General features: G+C 39.7%; 1 protein-coding gene across 2 annotated transcripts in view; it reads right to left on the bottom strand.

The window, feature by feature from the left end:
* The window catches only part of LOC138214491 (retinoic acid receptor beta-like), a 195437-nt gene that overhangs the window by 61102 nt on the left and 111970 nt on the right, over positions 1–22365 (bottom strand). For both annotated transcript variants that reach the window (XM_069176158.1, XM_069176159.1), the window contains one exon: positions 16268–16416. In XM_069176158.1, coding sequence (XP_069032259.1) covers positions 16268–16416 — 149 coding nt within the window. The remainder of the gene's footprint in view (positions 1–16267; positions 16417–22365) is intronic.

Raw genomic sequence — 22365 nt, 5'->3', positions numbered from 1 at the left:
CGTCTCTTTGAGCCTGTTTGTAGTTGTTTTCTTTATAGTCTGTAGTTGTTTCCTTTATCGTCTCTTTGAGCCTGTTCGTAGTTGTTTTCTTTATCGTCTCTTTGAGCCTGTTTGTAGTTGTTTTCTTTATCGTCTCTTTGAGCCTGTTTGTAGTTGTTTTCTTTATAGTCTGTAGTTGTTTCCTTTATCGTCTCTTTGAGCCTGTTCGTAGTTGTTTTCTTTATCGTCTCTTTGAGCCTGTTTGTAGTTGTTTTCTTTATCGTCTCTTTGAGCCTGTTCGTAGTTGTTTTCTTTATCGTCTCTTTGAGCCTGTTTGTAGTTGTTTTCTTTATCGTCTCTTTGAGCCTGTTTGTAGTTGTTTTCTTTATATTCTCTTTGAGCCTGTTTGTAGTTGTTTTCTTTATATTCTCTTTGAGCCTGTCATTAGTTGTTTCCTTTATCGTTTCTTTGAGCCTGTTTGTAGTTGTTTTCTTTATCGTCTCTGAAAGAGACTGTTTGTAGTTATTTTCTTTATAGTCTCTTTCAGCCTATCTGTAGTTGTTTTCTTTATAGTCTCTTTGAGCCTGTCTGTAGTTGTTTGACGTTGCTTTGAGGTTATTTTGGGTTCTTTTGCATACATTTTTTTGGGGGTCATTTGTGTTACTTTTGTTGTCACTTGGGGCCTCTGTTGTCATTTTTAGCCTCTTTGCAGCAGTTTTGCATTTCTCTGTGGTTGTTTTGCTTTTCTTTGAAGTCATTTTTAGCCTCTTTGTGGTCACATTTCATTACTTTGTGGTCTTTTTGTGTCTGCAGGTAAAGCTGAACTTTCAGATTCTGCTGTTTGTTGAAAACCTATTGTTGAATTTCATACTGGAGATGATGTGAGGTTGTCTAACTACTGTCTAAAGCGTCCTGCCATAGATCCACATTGCCTCTGTAGTCGTAAATATGACAGCCCATGGGCGGATACAGCGACACTTCTTGAGTCTCCGGGACTGTACCCAGGTGACCCACTCTAAAATCCATTAATGGTCTGGACTGTGTGTTTTCCAGTGACCAGTTCAAAAGTATTTTTTGAAAGTTCTGATACACCTTTTAAACCACTAATTCACAAAAGAAAAGAAAAACCAAACACACTTGCAAACGGACTTAAAGAACATGAGATTAATAACAAAAAGAAATGCTTACCTAAAGAAAACCTGAAGGATGTCAGACTAGCTTTATGATTTTTGTTTTTGGAGTTAAAGAAGACTAAAGGCTTTTGCTGAATAGTGGCCTATTTGGCCACATGTAGAAATTTCAGAATAATGGCACTCAAAATTTTTAAGATTTTAATGAGTGGTTAAAAGACTTCATCATTAGGTGATGGGACCGGGAGCAAGTAGAAAGACATACATTATGACTTACTCCTTACACAGGAGAAAGTCAGAAAACAGACTCTATTTGAAGTTGGCAAACGTTACAACATGACAGAACATAAGCTCCTGGTTATACTAGGCCAAGAGATGGATGCTACTTCATGGGTTACAAAACTATATTAATTAACGCTTTACAAAGCCTCTTGGAAGGTGGATTGTTTTAGTCCCTAAATGTCAATAACTTTGAGAAAAGTGATTTTCAACTAACAACAACAAACTATTTTGCACTATATTCGTTGTGCACACACTTTCTCCAGTGAACACAACAAGGACTGGGAATGTTTGCCATGTTGGTTTTACAGAAGCTAAAAGCTGACTTTTTGGAAACACTAAATGAGGACAGCAGTAATGTTGTGGGTTACCTGCCGTATCAACATACATACAGAACAACAGGACAAAAAAAGGAGCCCGGACTGCACAAAGACTTCCATTGTTACTGTGGCAAATGTGAAACCCCAACAGATAAGGCACAAACAGTGCAGCAGTCAACAGCTACAACACAGAAAACATGACACAGCTCTTTCAGACCCCCACTCTTCTCTTCTGGCCCTCTGCACAAACTCCCCCGAAACCCAATCAGTGCTTATCTGTCAATCTGAGCACCTGAAAGGCACAGATGGACCAGGAGATACAGGAGAGACTGAAAAGTGAATAAGGGGAAAGTAGAGGGGTGAGAGCAAAAAAAAGAGGAAGGAACAAGAGGAGGAGGAAAAAGAAGCGATAGCGAGTGAGAGGCCTGAACAGAAAAGCTGTGTGACTCACCCGTCTGCTCTGAATAGCTGCAGAGACAGAATTGGAGACCGAGAGGCATTAAAAGACAACTGAGGAGGGAATGAGGAGGTTTCAGATCACACTGTCCTCCACAGACACCCCACTGTGGCCCTATTCTTCTCACCATTCTGTGCTTGTCTTTCGGGCCCAGACCTGGTGAGGGTCCCTGGAGCGATCTGTAGCCGTTTTAAGCTCCCTCACTCTCTGATGGGAGGCCTCTGTCGACCTGCACATCAACACACTACATAGGCTGAGGTCTGTTCTGTCGCTTTTGGTCAGACCTATTGCTGACCCATCCCATTCATGGCATGGCCTTTATACACAATTATCATATTAAGGCCAAACATCTTACTTGTTTAGTGTAAAGTTTGAGGTATTAAAGTTTTTTACTGTCACCAAACACATGAATATAAAATATTTTCACAAATTCAAAGCAAGTTTGGCTTTGTGCCAAAACACCAAGCAATATTTCCAACAAAGCTACTCAACTAATCAACAGATTTCAGTGGAATCACTAAAATAAAGAGAATCAGATTTCTCTGTCACAGAGCTTTTTCATAGAATCCACCTTTGGACTTAGTAGTTAAATATGTCCAAGTGATCTCCATAATTTGTAATTAGCTCTAGTTTGGTCTCATGTACATCGTCCCAACTTTTTTGGAAACAGGGTTGTATTAAACAACAAATAAGCATTTTTTTTTTCTTCCTCAAAATCAATGTTTTGGATGTGGGAGAAAAGGGCAGGTTTAAAGTCCTGACCTGACAGGAGCCAAATCATTATAGCCAGATGACTGGATCAGCGGATCCTGAAATGGCGAGGTCTGTTGGGTGCTCCTGGTCTGCAATGGTTTCTGCAGTGGTTACTACCTGCAGACAATGATCCAAAGAGGAGCAGACCAGACCTTTAACTAGATCAAATCTGGTTCCTTCAGTAATCTTGTAGAGTTTTGGCGTCACATGAAGAACACACAGCATATCAGATAATCAAACTGTTTTAGCTGTCATTACATAGTTTGTCCACCAGGTAGATTTGTTTATCCAAAATTGACCCGTTTAGTTACATTTATTTCCTAAACATCCAAATTCTCAAGTGTCCATAGTGATTTGGGCCTCAAAAGTCAATTCTTGATCAGGATCTAATATCAATCCATTATTCTAGAGTCATAGCTGCTGTCCATGGTGCTGAAACTAGTGTTGACAGGTCCACAACACTCGCACCAGTGTTCAGGATGGCCAATTGTGTTCCTTGACTGTTTAGCCTGATGATTTGTTTTCCCAACCCAACCATAGAGTCCACACATTTTTGTTCCAGGTCCTGGTTGCTGATTACATTCTGGCAGTAGACAATGTGAGAGATTTGTAAATTTTGTATGAAGAGAGAAATATACAGTTCTTGAAACCAACATCATCAATGGTGTGTTCGCTGCGCTCGAGTCCAAACAAGCAACACTACAACAGTTTGAATAAAATCAGATTTGGGCACATTATAATTCATGTGTAACAAACATTGCCCCCTACAGCACTCTGTCAGAAGGTTGTGAAAGCTCAAGCTCAACCAATGTAGAGATAATTGGGCGGTACCAGAGATCAACCCCCTGTAGGTCTGGTTCCATGACTCCAGCTGGGTCTAGGTCGAGTCAACACTTGATATTTAAACAGGCTTGTGTTACAGTATAAGCTGTTTGAGCAGCCCCGACATGAACACTGACACAAAAAGCAAATGATACAACAAATGCAATGAGGGTGTACAGAGAAGGGTTAACAATAAGTTGCCATAGTGTAAAATAAATATAACAGAAAAAGAATGAGCTTAAAGCAACTAAATTCAGTTCAGGTATGAGATATAGTATGATTTATCAGCAGATAATATCTGCAGGCAAAGCTGGAGTTTTGTTTTTGGAATAAAAAAAACATGGATCTGACTCGATCTGATTGGAATATGTGATACTACGTCCTGCACACTGAGAGCAGAAACTTGACTGTACCACAGACCTATCAATCAAACAGACACAATCCCAAAAACACCACATTTTGAGGCTTATTTTCTAATTAAAGAAAGGATTATTTTCAGATGGACCTCCAGAAAATGAATAAGAAGTTCTTACTTTAGTACTTCAGCTATCAAAACCGAAATAACTTGAAGGAAAAATGATTGACCTAAATTAGAGAAGTTAAAGTGGAGTCTATGGAGCCAGAGACTTTTTGGAGCCATCTTCTAGTGGCACTTGGTGGTATTGCAGCTATATGTGGACACTAAGAAATCCTTGCTGCCAATTGACTTCCAGTCAAAAAACCTGTCTCTGGGATTATTACTCCATTATTAAGATTGGAAAGCTTATATAATGCTTCAAAGGCCGTGTGGCCATGGATTGAGAGCTTTGATTCTTGGCTCACCCACTGCTGTTCTCGGCTCCTGAATTCACCATGAGTGTTGCAATTTCGTTTTAAAAGCTAACGTAACGCTCACTACAAGCCTTTTTAAAAAAAAATAAAGGAAGAAGACCACTTGTATGTGTTTCATCGTGATATCCATTAATGTATGTTAACTACCTTGGGCTGCGTATAAAAACTGGACATAACCTCCATGATGTCACTCATAGGTTTCCTGATGACTAGTTTTGAAGCTCAGTTCCTGGGGCTCTGGCCATCACCACCTCTGCAGTGGTGCCAAGAGGTGATGTGTGGGTAGACCAGAGTGTGCACCAAATGAAACCTGGTTCCTGAAACCTTACAGCTTGCCAACGGTCACAGCGCCCACCTGTCTCTCAAAGCAGCCCTGCCCCTAATTATGTAATAATACACATTTGTAACGCTGTCATAAGCAGGAAATTGGCTAAAGAGACCAAAACAGTTTTTTGTACCAGGCTGGAAAAATGTTTAATTCTGTTGTCCAGTCGGACATTTTAGCATATGTTTGATCCTGGTCTCAGAGTTAGTCCTCCACAACAAAGGTCCAAGGTTACCAATGAATGAGCAACAACTTTGACAGCATTAAATGCTTCGAAACCATGTAAACCACTTTCAACAGAATTGATTCATAGCCATTCAGTGCCTCAGAAAGCTTTGATTGCACAGCCCTGACCAATAGCAGTGATTTTATAATACGTACAGATGTCCAAGAAAAAGAAGAAAGTGGGCAGTCAGACTTTACCAAGTGTCCACCAAATCACAGGGGCATTAGGATTTCCAAATTCGTTTTTTTGGTTAGTCATCACACATATCCCCTTTGTGTTCAGCTTGTTAGGTATTTTGGCTTTATTCAGTTTGACACTATTATAGCCTGGGTTTAGTTAACCTATTTTATGGCCTCACGATTGTATGTGTTGTAATATGTTTTTTTCATTTTGGCTTAATAGAAAACCCTCATTTTGAAGATCCACCTGCGGCTCCCTATGCCCGCCAGCTTGGTCCATCACGGCAACAACAGATACGTAACAGTGTTCCTTATTGTTCTGCTAAACCCCCAGATCCACCACCTGGTGCTACCTGAGCTATAAACCTCATACTGGTTCGATTGAGTCTGGCCCTAATCCCTCTCAAACAGACTTTATAAAAGGGAAAACATGGAGAGGACATTCACACCGAGCTAAAGCAAGGGTTAAAAGGTGTGGGGACTGATGTAAGTTATACCACTTTCTTTTTCAAAAAACCTTTGACAGCGTAAAGGTGCAAATCCAGAAATAAACATTAAAGAAATCAAGTTAACAAAGACAAATACTGTTTGCTCTGTAACATCAAAATCCATGTGTATCACATATCAAATTATGCCCTTGAACTCAAGGCAATAATGAAACAACATGTAAATGAAGAACATGTTCTTGTTTCATTAACAGAAAGCGTAATTCTGGTGCAATTACATTTCCTTTAAAACATTATTGCTAGTAGTGATATAAATGTATAATTGACATTTGTAGGAGACAGGACTGTTATTTGTTGTTGTTTTGGTATCTTCCAGAGTTTGTTCCCATTAAGCTGATCTGATATCCTTCCATTGCTACCTAAATAAACACGGCCTTATTCATCCCATGACACCAGAGAGAGAACACAACTGCTGCACAGGAGGGTACAAACTCCTCTGACAAACAGCAGAGAGGATCTTAATCCCCCAACAGAGCAGCATGTGAAAGGACAGTTCACATGCTGTTACTTTACAACAACAACTTGCTCAGTCCAAACACCTTCCACAAAATGCACACACAAAAAGCACATGTTACATTTTAACTGGCCATCCACTGATGACTGAAAAAGACACGAAGCAACTTCACCAGTTGAGCAGTGGATCGCGCTGCAGGGGGAGGAGAGCGATGTCACAGCATACCAATCATATCTCTTCCCCGTCACAGCTCTGCCGTGCTGACCCTCTCCGTTTGATTTTTCTCTCTCTATTAGCACTAGGGCTTCTTTTATGTTGTACATCGTTGACAAATCACATTATGGAGTAGGTTAGTACCCAGAGCTGTATAGATTATGGTGACAGGCGGAGAAAGACCTCAGCAGATCCATGTCCTCTTTTCCCTCTCTGTCTCTGCAGTAAACTGTCAACTCAACTGGGCTCTTCATCATCAGCATCCTGCAACTGCAGCTGACAGCAGGGAGTAAATAAAGATGTGAGGAGCACATGGAGGAGGAAGCTGCTGAGTTAACTATGAACAGTGATGATATGGCAATGAGAGTTTGGGTTTAAATTGCTGAGACTGTGGACTGAACGGGGGTGGATACATCATACGGACATGCAGATTTAAATCTGTATGTGCACACAAGCAGAATTATGCAGATGGAGTCTTGTTGCTACTTTTATAAACTCCTGCATAATTTACTTGTACACCAAGGAGGATATATTTTTAGTCCTGTTTATGTGTTTGTCAGGAGGATATCTCAAACCCACGACCAGTGCACAAAATACCTTCTGACAATATGGGGGCTTCAAGCTGCACCTGTCAAAACTGACTAACTAGAATAACTACATCAGCCTCAGATTAAATTTAACACCACGCAATCGATCAGCCTACAGTAAATGGTGAAGAAATACTTCTGTTTAAAAAAATGGGTGGCGGATTTTATCTGCTTATGTCTTTTCTCCAGAGTTCTACATGTCTCCAGTTTTGTAGAGTCATAGCAAACATAAGTAACTATTTCAGGTTGGGTCATATCAGACGATACACGATACCTCTCTCATACCTGTGACTTAAGTTCTATTGCTTAATAGAAAGACTGAATAGTTCAGTGTACTTATATAATAAATGTAATATAGATATTATGAGTAATTGTCACATTTACTTAAATTCATATTCAAAGAAGGCATTTTGTAATTAATTGCACTAAATAGGAAATGATGGATTTGAAAACTGTATTCCCCATTACTTTAATATTTTGAATGTGTTTCTGAAATCATTTATTTTCTGTTATATTCATTGTTTCAGACCCTGTTAATCCTCATCTGAAATTAAAAAAAAAATAAAGCTACCGGACTGTTAAACACCATGTCTCGAGGTTAGGTACATGCTTTTCTGTTGTTTCCATCTTTTTCTTGGACATGGACCGATTTTGTGACACAGTAAGGAAATAAAACGGTTGTGACTGCCTTTAGAGTGGCAATTCGACTTTTTTTTCGCAGTGTGCAGCTTCGTTTTGTTCTTTGACTCTTTTTCTGTAGTTGCTCTTTCTCATTTTCCCGTTACTGTTACTGTTTCTGTTTCGTCAGCATTGGGCGATAATTTGCTGTCTTCATTGACCCTCATGTTTAACGTTAGTTAAAACCATATACACACACACACACACACACACACACTCACACACACACACACACACACACACACACACACACACACACACACACACACACACACACACACACACACACACACACACACACACACACAGTATATAAACAAGAAAAAAACTCCAAATGACATGTCAGCTAAAGTCCCTCTGACATTTTCCTTCTCTTCATCACACTGGTATGTATCACTCAGCACAGTTTGTATTGTACACTAAAACAGTCCCTCCATGATTGCAGGGGGATTTGTTAGTTTACTGGGTAAAATTGTGAAATTAGTAAAAATTGCAAGTCAAGGAAAATAAATTGCTTTTTTTTTTAACAGCTACCTGATAAAGAGTCAATATGTAATCACTTCCTGTGAAAATAAGCATGCTGCACATCAGACATATATATATATATATATATATATATATATATATATATATATATATATATATATATATATATTTTTTTTTTTTTTTTTTTTTAAAGTTACAAAAACTTCCTGAAAGAAACGTAGCTTTATCTGCGACTGTAATATAGAATACAAAGGCAACATCTGCTATCAAAAGAAGAGCTTTAAATGTTGTTTAACTGATATTAATTCAACATATACTGTATGCACAAAAACAACGTGCAGTCTTTATCAAAAGTGTGTATAAAACTAACATAGATTATTTCATCATTCTAACAATAAAACCACATTTCCCACAATGCCTGTCTCTTCTGTTTTTTCACTTGCTCTGTTTTTTTTCAAATAGCAAGCACAGAGGTTTTTTTGTTGATTAGAGGACATGGAGCACAGTTGAGGAGTTATTTTTTAATAACAAAACGAGTCTGGTTTGGAAAAACTACATTGAAAGAAAAGCTGTAAATTTGCAAAATTGCAACTTCTCGCAAATATTGTAGGGAATGCTTGAATTTGTAATATTTATTGCGATCACAATTTCCTTGAGGGACTGATGAAACAAAACAAGTATGGAAGTTCACTATTTACACTGTTACCAAATCAATGCTATTTTCTTTATACAGGATGAAGCATACATTCATTTTATACATTCATTTACACATCAGGTTCTTGGTGCAAAGTAGGTCCTGAGAAAACTTCAAATTAAAAACTTAATATTGTAGTAAGTTAAGAACTCTGAATTGTAGGTGAATGTAGGTGAGTTTCCTCCTACATTCCATCTCTGCATGTGGGTTTGAGGTGGAAAAACAGAGCAGTGAGGGCTGAGGGCTCAGAAACACTGGTGTCTCTTTTCCAATGTGAGCATTCTGAATTGTGTTTTTATTCACCGAGGTTATGGTCTCTCGCTTGTCAAACCAGTTCCATCAAACTAATCCCGCTGTGTCAACGCCTCAGGACCCAACAAGTAGAAGAGAGAGGGGGAGGAGTGTTCACAGCTCAAAGTTTTGTCTTCGTCCCCAAAGAGCTGTCAGCACTGACGACACGCGTACAGATTCAAGCCGTCTTTCTTTCTGGACATTTCAAGGCTTATGCAAAACAACCTTAAGACGTAATTTCGGAACTGTTCTGCATCTAGCCTGAAGAAGGACACCAGAGCTCTGAGGAAAACACATTTTCTCCTTTAACTCTAGTGGTATTTTGTCATACAGATATCTTTGTTCTTTCTTTGTCCAGGTTTTTGCTCTTGAGATTTCAGTCTCCACTTTAATACAACAAAAGTACAAAACAGACCATTTTAACTTTACAGGATTCAGATCTTAACACCTTGTTCTCATTCAACCATTACGTAAATGTTTGTCATTATTCAAAACATATGGTGCCACCACAGAAGAGCCATAATGTTCAGGTTGAAAAGCATGTCAATATGTGGATGATGATGATGATGACGTATTACTCACCATCATGAGTAGAGCTGACACTCATCAGTTTCATCATTTATCAGAGAATTCTACATTGTTTTATAACACACTTACACACTTATAGCCAAGATGTTCTCACTGGAGCAAATCTTCAGTGTCTGCTTTTGATCTGAGAAAAATAACTGGCTCGATAGCTGATAAATGCAGTTACCTGCTGCTGCTGGAAACAACGCTGAAGATGACGCTGACATTGAATCAGAATGGGAAAGTCACAAAACTGCAAAATTAAAACAGCAAACTAAAAGACACTGAAACACTTCTCAGTGCTGAGAACAGTGGCAGAGTTAGGTAATCATTTTCTGAGGTTTTCTTACAATTAGTGATCCCATTTTACAGCTCAAAATGATAAATTCATTATTAGTATGAAATATATTGATTAGTTGCAACTTTACATGCTTAATAACTATCTGACAAAATTGAATTCAGACTACGAAAGTAAATGTTACCAGGTCTAACCTGCTTGGATTACTTAGCTTGATGTTTGAGCATCATGTAAATTATCACATGTATGTGACGATGTGCAGGTCTGATAGGGGCTTTAAAATTTCCACATTATGTTTCCATTAAATTTGTCTTGTGAGGGACTGGTCCCAGGCAAATCTAATGACAGACTGTTCTGTGTACATGAATACTCTTATTGTTGCGCCTGTTAGATTTTGTTTCCTGTCTGGAATTTGCCTGAACTAACCCTTTAACTTTCCTGCGCAGACAGCTGAAGTTACAGGAACTTGTATCAGATTGCTTGTGTAATCTTGAAAATGGTCTTGTGACACTTTGCAGAGTTTTCACCTGGAGTTTTCAGAAGGACACTGTCTCTTCTGAACAGGAAGTGTAGGCAGTGACTGGATGTGAAGGATGCCTTGACTTTGGAGGATTTCTTGACTTTGGGTCAACACAGATGACACTCATCTGTTGCATATGCATGTGCGTCTGGAGGCCCATATGCCTGCTCCCTGATTTAACAATTCAAATCAGCTCTGTCCACACATCAGATCTGCTTAGGCTCGGCAACATAATAAACTCCACCATACAGGAATCAAACACTGATACAAGTACAACTACCACCTATTAATAGGGTTTTTTTTCATTGGTGTTAATGGGTTTGGTTTTATGCTACAGTGATTGTTGGAATGACAAAGAAATAATTCACAACTATTTTAATAACTGATAGACTGTTATTTTATTTTTTTATGATCATTAACACTCTCTAGTTCCAGCTTATGAAATGTAGTTTTGCTGCTTTACTTTGTAAAACTGGAGATAATAATAAAAAAAATATATATATATATGTAAGACAAACATGAGGAAGAAATATTTCAGACTCTGCGCTATTTGCAGGTCAGCACTGAATGCAGCAGATTTTAGTGTCATTAAACATGTAAAGGGAAACTTTGGCCTTTTTAGCTTATCTCACCCATCTTATGAACACTTCTCTGTCAACGGTCTGTTTCCTGAACTCTCTGAAGGAGAGAGTGAACCCTCCCCTGAAGAAACCCCCCCTCAACCCGTCTGAAGTAAACAACTACAGACCGTCTCTCTTCTTCCTTTTCTTTCTAAAACTCTGGAGCGAGCTATCTTCAATCAACTCTCCTCCTATCTCCACCATAATAACCTTCTTGACCACCAGTCTGGTTTCAACAGACCACTCAACAGAGACGGTCCTCCTTCTGTCTCTGAGCAGCTTCACACTGCTAGAGCAGCCTCTCTGTCCTCTGTCCTGATCCTTCTAGACCTTCTGCTGCATTCAACACAGTGAACCACCAGATCCTTCTTTCCTCCTTCAGGAGTCTCGGTGTCTCAGGCTCTGCTCTCTCCCTGTTCTCATCCTATCTCAACGACTTCACCTACCGGGTAACTTGGAGAGGATCTGTGTCTGAACCGTGTCCTCTCACAGCTGGTGTCCCTCAAGGCTCCGTCCTGGGTCCCCTCCTCTTCTCTCTGTACACCTGACTACTACCTTGGACAACTCTCTGTTATCCCGACCCTGACTGCTAGGAACCTCGGCGTGACACTCGACAGTCAACTCTCTCTTTCTGCCAACATCACTGCAACAACACGTTCCTGTAGATACATGCTGCACAACATCAGGAGAATACGTCCTCTTCTCACTCAGAAGGCGGCGCAGGTTCTGGTCCATGTTCTGGTCCATGTTCTGGTCATCTCACGTCTGGATTACTGTAACTCCCTCCTGGCAGGTCTACCTGTTAGTACCATCTGACCTCTGCAGCTCATCCAGAATGCAGCAGCTCGACTGGTCTTTAACCTCCTAAATTCACTCACACTACTCCGCTCCTCCTCCTTCTCCTCCTCCTCCTCCTCCTCCCCCTCCTCCTCCTCCGCTCCCTTCACTGGTTACCAGTAGCCGCCCGCATCCGTTTCAAAACATTGGTACTTGCGTACCGTGCTGTGAGCAGATCGGGTCCAGTCTACATCCAGGACATGGTCCAACCTTACATCTCAGCCCGCTCCCTCCGCTCTGCTTCTACCAATCGGCTTGTTGCTCCTCACTGAGCTAAACACTCTACAAAATCATGACTGTTTGCTGTCCTGGCTCCTAAATGGTAGAATGAGCTCCCCAACGACATCAGGACAGCAGAAACTCTGTACATCTTCCACCGTAAACTAAAAACACACCTCTTCAGACTTTACCTTGAATAGTAGAACTTTAGTAGAACTTAAAACGACACTTACTGATAGAACTTTGTAGTTTGGCTTTCTTGAAGAAATTGTATTTTCTTGATTCTTGTTGTTCTGGGTTTTGTACCCTCATGGTTGAAATGCACTTATTGTAAGTCGCTTTGGATAAACGCGTCAGCTAAATGAAATGTAATGTAATAGGACCGCCTCATAAATGTGGACATGTATTGCAGCATTCAGAAGTAATTAGTATTTTGAATCAATCAGACACACTTCACATACAAACAGGAAATGGAACAAATGAAAAGGGGCTTGACACAAAAGGTTAACAGTGCAATATTTTCATGGGCTACCATTTTAATCGAACTCTCCAGATTTAAAGTGTTAATTGTATGCTCTACTGCCCACAAAGTAATCTCATTCATTATATAGACACAAAGTCACGTGACTGTACAGCTGTGGTGATGCAAAATGATGCTGATTCATGAATATCTATAATTTAAATTCACTACTCACTACTGAGGTAAACACTGAGTGTGTCTGTTTCTATTGGGAGTAGTGATTGAGTGCACGGGGGATTGAAATCAAACACTAACGTTGCGCAAATGTATATTCCAATAAGTGAGACTTTATGTACTCACCAAAATAAATAAGTCAATTTAAGGTAAGAAAAGACAATTAAAAAATAAATAAATCTTATGTTAATCATATGAATAAAAATTTAGTTTAGTTATAAAAGTTATGTACACAGCTGGGGCCGTCTGTGCAGAGTGATTTATTTTATATCGCTGCATATGTACATAAGTTTCTTTAACAAGTACTTCTTCTTCACAGAGTCTACATAGCACACACACACACACACACACACACACACACACACACACACACACACACACACACACACACACACACACACACACACACACACACACACACACACACACACACACACACACACTCCCTGTCTGTCTTTGAGTCTATTTGTGGCTCTAATTGGCACATTCACTGGGCAGTAAAAGGCTCTTCTTGCTGGCTAAAAGCCTACAGCTGTACAGCATGCTTGGTTGCATCTGTCCAATAGACGGGGCTTGCCCCTTGCACTGCAGACAACAATGCCTTCACCATGGAGACAGAAATACAACAGAGGAAAAAAAAACATAATCCGGTGCCTAATCCTCTTGAGTCAGGATGTCACAAAAATCAAACCCACTCTGCCATGATTTGAACTATTTTTACATGAGCATTGTGTAGCGGCAGCGGATAGATGGAATGTAACTCTGCCATATTGTTTGTTTCTCAGAAACACTCTGACAGCAATTTGGCTTCATTCACCACCTGCATCTGTCCTGGGGGAAGTCTAATCTGCACTCAGGGTGCTCAGTCCAAGAGCCATGTGATCCAGTAATGTGATGATGGTTCCTCACTTATGTGTCAGTGTGTGTCGCATGTCCCTAAGCTTTGCTGTTTTATCCATACCTCACTGAGCACTGTGGATACATTTCACAGTCTTTTCTTATTGTGGGCTTCCCTTAAACTGAGGCCAGAGCATGGCAGTCATGAGGTCATGACAGGCCTTTACGATGAGGCTTATATTGGCACATAAACGGCATGCGAGTCGGCAGAGAACTTAGTTTGACCCAGAGCCTGGTGAGTGAGCTGATCACCACCTCCCTCTGGGCCAAAAACTCCAAAGGATTCCTGGCATACCACTGCTTCAATTACAGAGGCGGGGAGGAAAGAGGACATCACATCGCAGTCTGACTGCATGGGAGAAAACTGCATGGCTTGGGAAGTAATTACATAGCCCGTCTGCAACAAATACATGCGGTTTTCTGGTCGAAACCTGACTGTCCTCCATCACTGCTTCCACTAACACACTCCTAAACGTCTCTACACATGAAGTGCTACAAGCCAAATGTTAAACAACACTTTCAAATCCACACTTAGCAGCCTATTCACTGACTAGCTGACAGAAAGTTGTTTATATATGTGTGTGTCTATGTAGATGCTGGCATGAGCGGTTGCCTAGCAACAGCGGCTGGAAGTGGGAGAAGACAGATAAGTGCTGGCATGGCAGATGTTGGAAAGAAATTCTAAAAGTAGAACATTTCAGGATGGCAGACAGAGACTGAGCAGAGATACTGCCGTGTCTTAAAGGGGCAGCGCAGCCAAATTACGAAAATAATCAGATCTTCTCACTTACCTCTAATACTTACACTGAACTGTTTGCTGGAGCTCAAGGCACTGAAAGAGAAGCACAAGTAGAGCCGAACATCTACACAGCAAATTACTTCAGAGAATTAAGTGAGTAAATTGGGTGAAGAGACCCTTTAATATAAGACCTTTTATTTTTGTGTCTACACATCGGTTTAATTTTCATACAGACTTCTATTAGTTTTTACCTGTAATTCAGATAAATTGAAAGCTAATAGTGTTGTTAATTCAAAAATTTTACTTTTATAGGATTTTTTGGGCTGGCCGAAATAACCGACAACCGGCTGGTTCCCGTTCCGACAGGTTTGGGAGTTGTCTCGGCTCCTGCGACGACCCCAATCAATATGTAACAATTACTGTGGCATGCCATTCAGGAACTCATTTGTGAGAACATTGAATGGGAAATTGGAAAATAATGAATGATAGTCTGAGAATAATGAAATTAAACTCACAACACAGTTCATATGAAGGCGTCAACACTGTTTATTAAGTAAATTCATAGCCACTATAGCAATGAAGAGCAAATTTTAACCCAATTTCAGGAAAATCTGCAAAATAAATTGTTAACAATGCCTTTTTCCGTCCACTAATGTTGGGAGTTGGTTTGTCAATTTGTCCAGTTGGTATCATTGAACCCTTTTAGAAGTAGAGAGTCCAAGAAGATGATGTAATTGAAAGAGTCAAATCTCAAAAGGTGAAAAAGAACATTAAAAACATGGTGGAAACATGACATTTTGATTCAGTCATGTGTATTAATGGGATAAAAGTTGACATTTCCTCATGAAGCTTAATCTGAAGATCTGATACTTTTAAAAGCTCGAATAACGTGCAGGTGTACCTGAAGTTTGTGTTGTGAAACTACTGTTTTACAAAATCAAGCAAAACCATTCACACTTAACTCAAACATCTAGTTTCTCTGCACAGCAATGACTTACTGTACCCTGGTACAAGAACATCGACGAGGCCAATTTATTGGTCGCTCGAGTTACACATCCACCAAACCTACAGTCTTTGGAAAGCAGGAGGAGCGCCAGACATGAATGGGGAGAACATGGAAAGTGAACACAGAAAGGCCCTTTGAAACCCGCTCGCTGTGAGGAAACAGTGCAAACCACCAAGACTGTGCCGCACCAAATTTCAAAAGACAAGGGTACAAAAGGCCACAAGGAGGTGGTGGTTATGCCTTTTGAATGCAACTCCAGGATAGCATCAGCGCGGTAAACTTGTGACAGGCGGTAAAGGAATGGGAATAACTTTATACACTTTCTACTTGCAATCGGCTTCGTGTCATAGGAGTACCCTGGTTCGTAAAATAAAACAAAGGAACAATTTCCTTTAGTGGTTGGGAATTTCCAAAATAAACACGTCAGCATTTAATTTACACTGAGCTGAATCTTGATGATCAGATCAGTATTAAATCAGCAGTTAGGAAATTCCACAGTTGGGTTTAAAAAAAAGTACAAAGAAGCCCTGAAGAAAACTAAAGTTCTTAGTTCTACTACTATCATCGTAAAAGGCTAAATGGAGGCAGCTCTGTGAAACACTCTTATTCCTTCCATCACAGAGAGAAGCTTTGAGGTGTGACGAGGTGCAGGAGTCCTACCTTGCAGCCCTCACATGCACTGACACCATAGTGGTATCCGGAGGACTTGTCCTGGCAGACGAAGCAAGGCTTGTAGACTCTGGGAGGGGGCGGAGGAGACGGCGGGCTGGGGACAAGCTCCTCAGAACTGGTGCTCTGCGTTTCAATTGCTGCAGGAAATAGAAACAAGAAGAGGAAGATGAAAATGCCTGTTGACTGAATGATTCAATTGACATCTGAAACTGGAGAAGGACATTCATATTTGAAAACTACGAAACAAGACATTATTTAGAACTGGCTTGGCGCAACGGTTTATCGTTATAGGTGGAGATACTTTCAGCCACAAATTCCACTTGTGATTTTAAACCTAAAATTCAGTTTTCTAGCGTTTGACTACTTAACTTTTGTACTGTACGTGTGATTTGGTGCTGGAAGGCTTACTGGAATATGGAATATATTATCTTATCCTGCTTGAAGTACAATCTGTATAATGTGAAATAAATTGTAGCCTGATATCAGCCCAGAGACTCAATGAAACAAGACCTATCTTCCGTGATGTTGGTCATAGCTTTCATGCATTAGCGCATACGTGCGTACACACTGTCAAGTGTAATGGAAACATGCAGTGCACTACAAATACTCAAATCATGTACTCAAAACGGTCCAAAAATGTAGTGTGAAACGCAAGACACTTTCCACACTCAACGGTTGCCAGGATGGCTACGTAACAGAAAGGGAGTGACCACCGACATAAAGAATTTGTGGCGGCCGAGGAAGCGTCCGTTGTTGTGGAACACCAAGTACCTCCATACTACTGTTGGGTAGAAACCATCAGTATGTTTATTGTGTGTGTTAAAACAGGGCACAAGAACACGTTTAATTTCTTGGTAAAATGATCGAAGCCAGCAGACATGTTAGCGGGTGATGCATTCAAAACTACAGTTATTTCCAATAGGTGCAGAATGGCAGTGTGCGATTTGAGACAATACAATCAGGTCGAAATGCACACATATGTAATTCACACGTGTAAAAGTGTTATGTATGAATGTACTAAGAGAAGCATGCCATTTGAAACACAGCATCAGTGCTGGCAGCTCTGATTGTCGCCATCTTGCCAGACTCCACTTAACTCCCAGGTAATCTGAAAAAAGTACAAAGAGGTGGTTCACTGTTGGAGCTGAGGCGAGCTGAATTAAGTCTGAATGCCGAATCTCAAGTGGCAACTTGAGGAACTTCTGTTTTTGGCACTTGGCTTCATTTTTTAGTCCCTCGGGTTTCCCCTTGTGTTAGCCATGTAATGGAAATTTGCAAGTAAGGAGAACAACGGCAAGTTTAAATTAACTCATAGCACCACCTGCTGTTGTGGAGGCCAAATTACTCAGGACATCTGTCAGTCCCTACAGGAAATTGCAATCCTGCTATTGCAATAAAAAAAAATGTACTCAACAGAGACTCTGCTGAAACCATTACAGCATAAAGCAGCCTTAACAAACAACACTCGCTTTATTGACAAAAAAAAAAAACCTCATCATTGACCTTCAGCAAGGCTCTGCTTTTTAAATTTTTACAGTAGTTGTAGCCTTTTTATTCTGTATTATAGTCACAGATTTTGTCTGTTTTGTAAAGCTACATAACGTATGACTTTTTTCTAACTTTAAACCAAGGGTTCTATAAATTTAATCACTAAATTAAATAAAAACTAAAACTACAATAATTCTGTGATGTGCAGCATGCTTATCATCATAGAAAGTGTTCATATATTACTTTGATATTGTATATGTAGGAGGTAGTCGTTAATAAAAAAAATATATAAATTTCTTTCTCCTCAACTTGCAATTTAAGCTAATTCCTGCAATTGTTCTGCAAAACAGGTGCTTAAAACTCCACAAATTGCATCACTATTTTTGAGAAAACCCACTGCAAATCAAGCATTTTTAATCGCAAGAATCACATAAAAAAAAAAAAAAATTCTGGAGGGACAGATCTGTGGGAAAATCTTCAGCATAATCATGCAGAAAGATTCTGCCAGAAGTCACATGATGTTTTTGTTTTTGTCTTTGAAGAATATATTTTAAGTACTTGCATGGGCTTTTTTTTTTTATATCCTTCTACTACAAATAAATACCTTTTTTAAGTACCTTTTTTGGATAATTATAAGGAAAGTTTCCAGTAAATTAGATGGCGACCTTTAAAATGAATATTTTTACTTTTGCTTCAACCCAGTCTCACTAAGCACACTTTGCACCTTAAAGTAAAAATGTACCCGACTTTGAATCTGTGCAGAGACCAAGCGGCCGTCCACACAAACACAATCTATCTGCATAGAAAATGGAAAGCATTCTCTCCAGCATCTCTGCTGATTAGATTACATTCTTCCGTACTTCATCAGAGTAAACTCAATTACTGATGGTAAGGGACAAGCTCTTATAATTACTGGACCCTCGTCCCGGCATGGAATTCCCTGGTGGTTTAATCTAATCTTCCGCTAGATTCACCCTGTGTGACTTTTTGCGCATGTCAAATTTACAGCTCTGCATTCGGCAACTTCAGTGGCTCGAGGGAAGGCTTAACAAGTCTGCGGCACATACAGTGCTGTGCGGAAGGATAGATGTTACCTCTGCAAATCAGGAAAAGAAAGTAAGATGACCACCAAGGTTAATTAGAATGAGATGATTTATAAATCTATCGATTCTCCCTCTTATCTGGCACTAAGAAGCAGTTTGGGCAGCAAGTAGAAGTCTCTGTGACTCATTATGAAACAGCTTCACTTCAAACTTCTCCAGAATCTTTAAGCAGACTTGCATAAAGCTGACATAATGGTGCTGCGATAGGATTTAGAAAAGTTTGCTGCTCTGAATTTCAAGTGGAATTCATCTGAGAGTAAACAACTTCAGTAGAGGAAGTCAGCCATGTTATGTCTTCATTCTTTATACAACTGCTCTGCAACCTGGTTTCATTGATGAGGACAGACAGACAGACATTGGTTTTCATTGAAGTCAGGTCATTTCATTGCTCCAAATGCTCCAAATGTTTTCCCTCTAGCTGGCAGAGAGCAGGCAGAAGCAGCTTGCACATAAAGCAGATGTATGTTGAGACACCGCACTGGAGACAAGCCAGTCTTCTGACACACAAAGCCATCTGATAGGGGAGGAGGGAGAAAACAGACACTTTTTTGTGCATCGATGAGCACATATTATTAATACAGTCTGAGAGCAAGCACAAGCTGGGCTAGAGTTTCTAAGAGACATGTGTTTTATTTTTGTACACTTGTCATTTCAACAGTCTCAAAATCCAAATTAAATTTTTTTCAACTTTTCTTTACATTTGGCCTCATAAACTGTGTGTGTTTGCCAGATCACAAATCTGACTGCAATGCGTATTAATTTTCTCAGGCTGCGTGTAAAGGCTGTGGTAATGCACCACAAAAGAAGAAGAATAACTCGAGCACAAGATAGCAGTACCTAACAACTATAAGTCAACTAACAAAATCACATGGATGATTTCCATGATTCGAGTTACAACAAAAAAGTGTTTGTTTTTTTCTTGGACGTAGAAAAGCTGCCATTGTCACATAAGCAGGACACTGTTGTGGTCTGGTGATCTAGTTACACTTGGAGAGACTGACTTTTCAACAACCAGCCACAATGAGCCTCCAACCCCCTTTCAGCCAGGTTTCAGTCCATCGTTAATGGTCCTACGTCGCATTTACACTCTGATTTCCAAAAGCTATTCATTCCACCCATGACACATTAACCCATTACTGTAAACACTGGGCTTCTTTTTTTTTATTATTATTTATTTACACCTGAAAATATCCCCAAGTTCAGTAAGTAACAGCTCAATAACTGTGAGACCAAAATGAACAACCTTTGGTTCTATAGAATTTTGAAATATAATCTCCACAGTACAGTCTCCCCAGTGAGATCTGAAAAACATCAACAAAGGTTGACATTTTACTTCCCCCAATTAAAAACGGAAAATTTGAGAGTCAAAAACAACAACGAGTAAATAACAATGAGTCAGTGACACTAATGTTATTGGACCTGTTCGTTCCTGCAGCTGAACCAAATCAGACGAAACAGAAATGAAGCACAACAATGCTACATACATTTTAGTCATTTTGGTTCAGGTCAAACACAAGGTCAATGCTTGATAAGGCTTTTAATTTGAAAACTCAGTTGCGCTGCATTTGGAAAATCAGTGGTGTGACTTCATCACTCACTCAGTCATTCACTCACTCTGTGACCGACTTTGGTGTTTGTAGGACCAGACCTATCAGTCCAGCCACAAATGATGGTGTTGCGTTTTAGTGGATACAGTACCGGGATCTTAGGGTGGAAATGGTTAAGTTGGTTGGGTTTAAAACAGGGAAATTCTGATTTAATTTAAGAACAGTTGGATTGGAATTTAAATCAAGAAATCAAGAACAAATTTGATGAGACATTCAGGTCACCTTTGGTAGGTAAACTGTTTAAATGATTAATGACCATGTTAAAATTGAATCCAATATTTATTTACCAAATGTGTGCACACAATATTAGATGCATTTAAGAATAAATTGATTGAGAGATGACAATTTTGTTTTAAAGTATTAGTTGCCAATTTCCTGTCTTGTTGGGAAAAACATATATATATAATTTTGCTATGTGAAGTTACACACAAATATTTTCCAAAAAAACAACAAAAAAGGTATTTACTAAAGATGCTATAGTACAGTAGACACTAGATGGTACAACATGGCATAAACATTTTCTACAAGATGAAGAGTTAAAGCTTATTGTGCCCTACCTATTATAAAACACAATTTATATTAGATTGTTTATAATTAAGCACACAAACTTTTGAATTGCATTTTTAATTAAAATAAATGTTCACACAAAAACTGTATACATTTTAAAATATGAACCTGTAAATTATATTTTTTATTTTCATATAAATGTTGCCATAAATATCATTGACCCAAAAGAAAATATCTTTTAATTGTAATGTTAACATTGGCAGTTCTTGAGTTCCATATATTAGGCATATAAACTGGAAAAGATAAGCAACACATTGGCCTATTTTTACTACATTTATATCAACTAATCATGTTAGCTCTCATGTAAAGTAGTTTGTAATTTTGTGTTAAAATTCTACCTAAATAGATATAAATGCTTTACTTTTATAGAAGTATGACGTATTATTGTGTTGTAAATATGGATACATACACTATGTCCTCAGCTACTCGTTTACAAGAAGCTGCTCATTTTACGCACAAGTTTACTTGATCCTTTTCTGGCCTCTCCACAGAGAAACACACCGGCAGAGATAATAGAGATTGTCCCATATCAAACATGTAATAAGTAAAACAAGGTGTTCGTGTAAGGTGATGATGAGGATGTGTGACCACCGGAGCAGGGAAACAATGTGCATTAACCTTCACCAGGTGGTGTGGCACACTTTAACATACATCTGGAGGAAAAATACTTTTTGCTGCCGATACGCCTTCAGAGCATTTGTGATGGCTGGGTGGTCGCACCCTGAGGACAGGCAGCGGCAACAATTCAGCCCCGCTACCCATTTGAAACTCATGGCTGCTTCTAAGAGGCAGTGTGACCACCTGCAGACAGATGGGACACATAAACGCAGATGCATTACGCCCCTCAGTGTGCATGTGTGTGTGAGTGTGAGGGGGTGGTCATTGGGTACCTGTATTGGCCTATATCAGGTGCAGGGGAGCCTTTTTCCATTTTCTGTGTGATTAAACTTTGAGTCGACTTCTCTGCATGTTAACATACACAGAAAGCTCCATTAGAGGAATAAAGGCTGGTGACAGACAAGTGTGCATGGCGAGTCTGGCTTCGGAGCAGGCAGAGAAAAATGTGTGGCTGCGGCGGCTGCTGAACCCTTAGCCTCTGGCTGAACCTGCCGGTGGGGTCAAACAGGAAAGCACACACTCCCTGCTGGAGGCTGCGAGCTGAATGAGGGGAAAAACTAGAAAAAAAACAGCACCTCTGATTGGCCTGTCCACTGGGACCGAGGCTACTGACAACAGAAACGCACGAGATACAGGGTCAGCTCTGGCTTTTATTATATATCAGACAGTCAGTATGAGAGATGAGTTCAAGCCACACAGCTGC

The sequence above is a fragment of the Embiotoca jacksoni genome, unplaced genomic scaffold (genome assembly GCF_022577435.1).
Source record: "Embiotoca jacksoni isolate LCO1_2020_lvr unplaced genomic scaffold, fEmbJac1.0.p SCAF_7, whole genome shotgun sequence".
NCBI lineage: Eukaryota > Metazoa > Chordata > Actinopteri > Embiotocidae > Embiotoca > Embiotoca jacksoni.
Note: the sequence above shows the minus strand (reverse complement) of the source record. Positions and strands in the feature narration are given on the sequence as shown.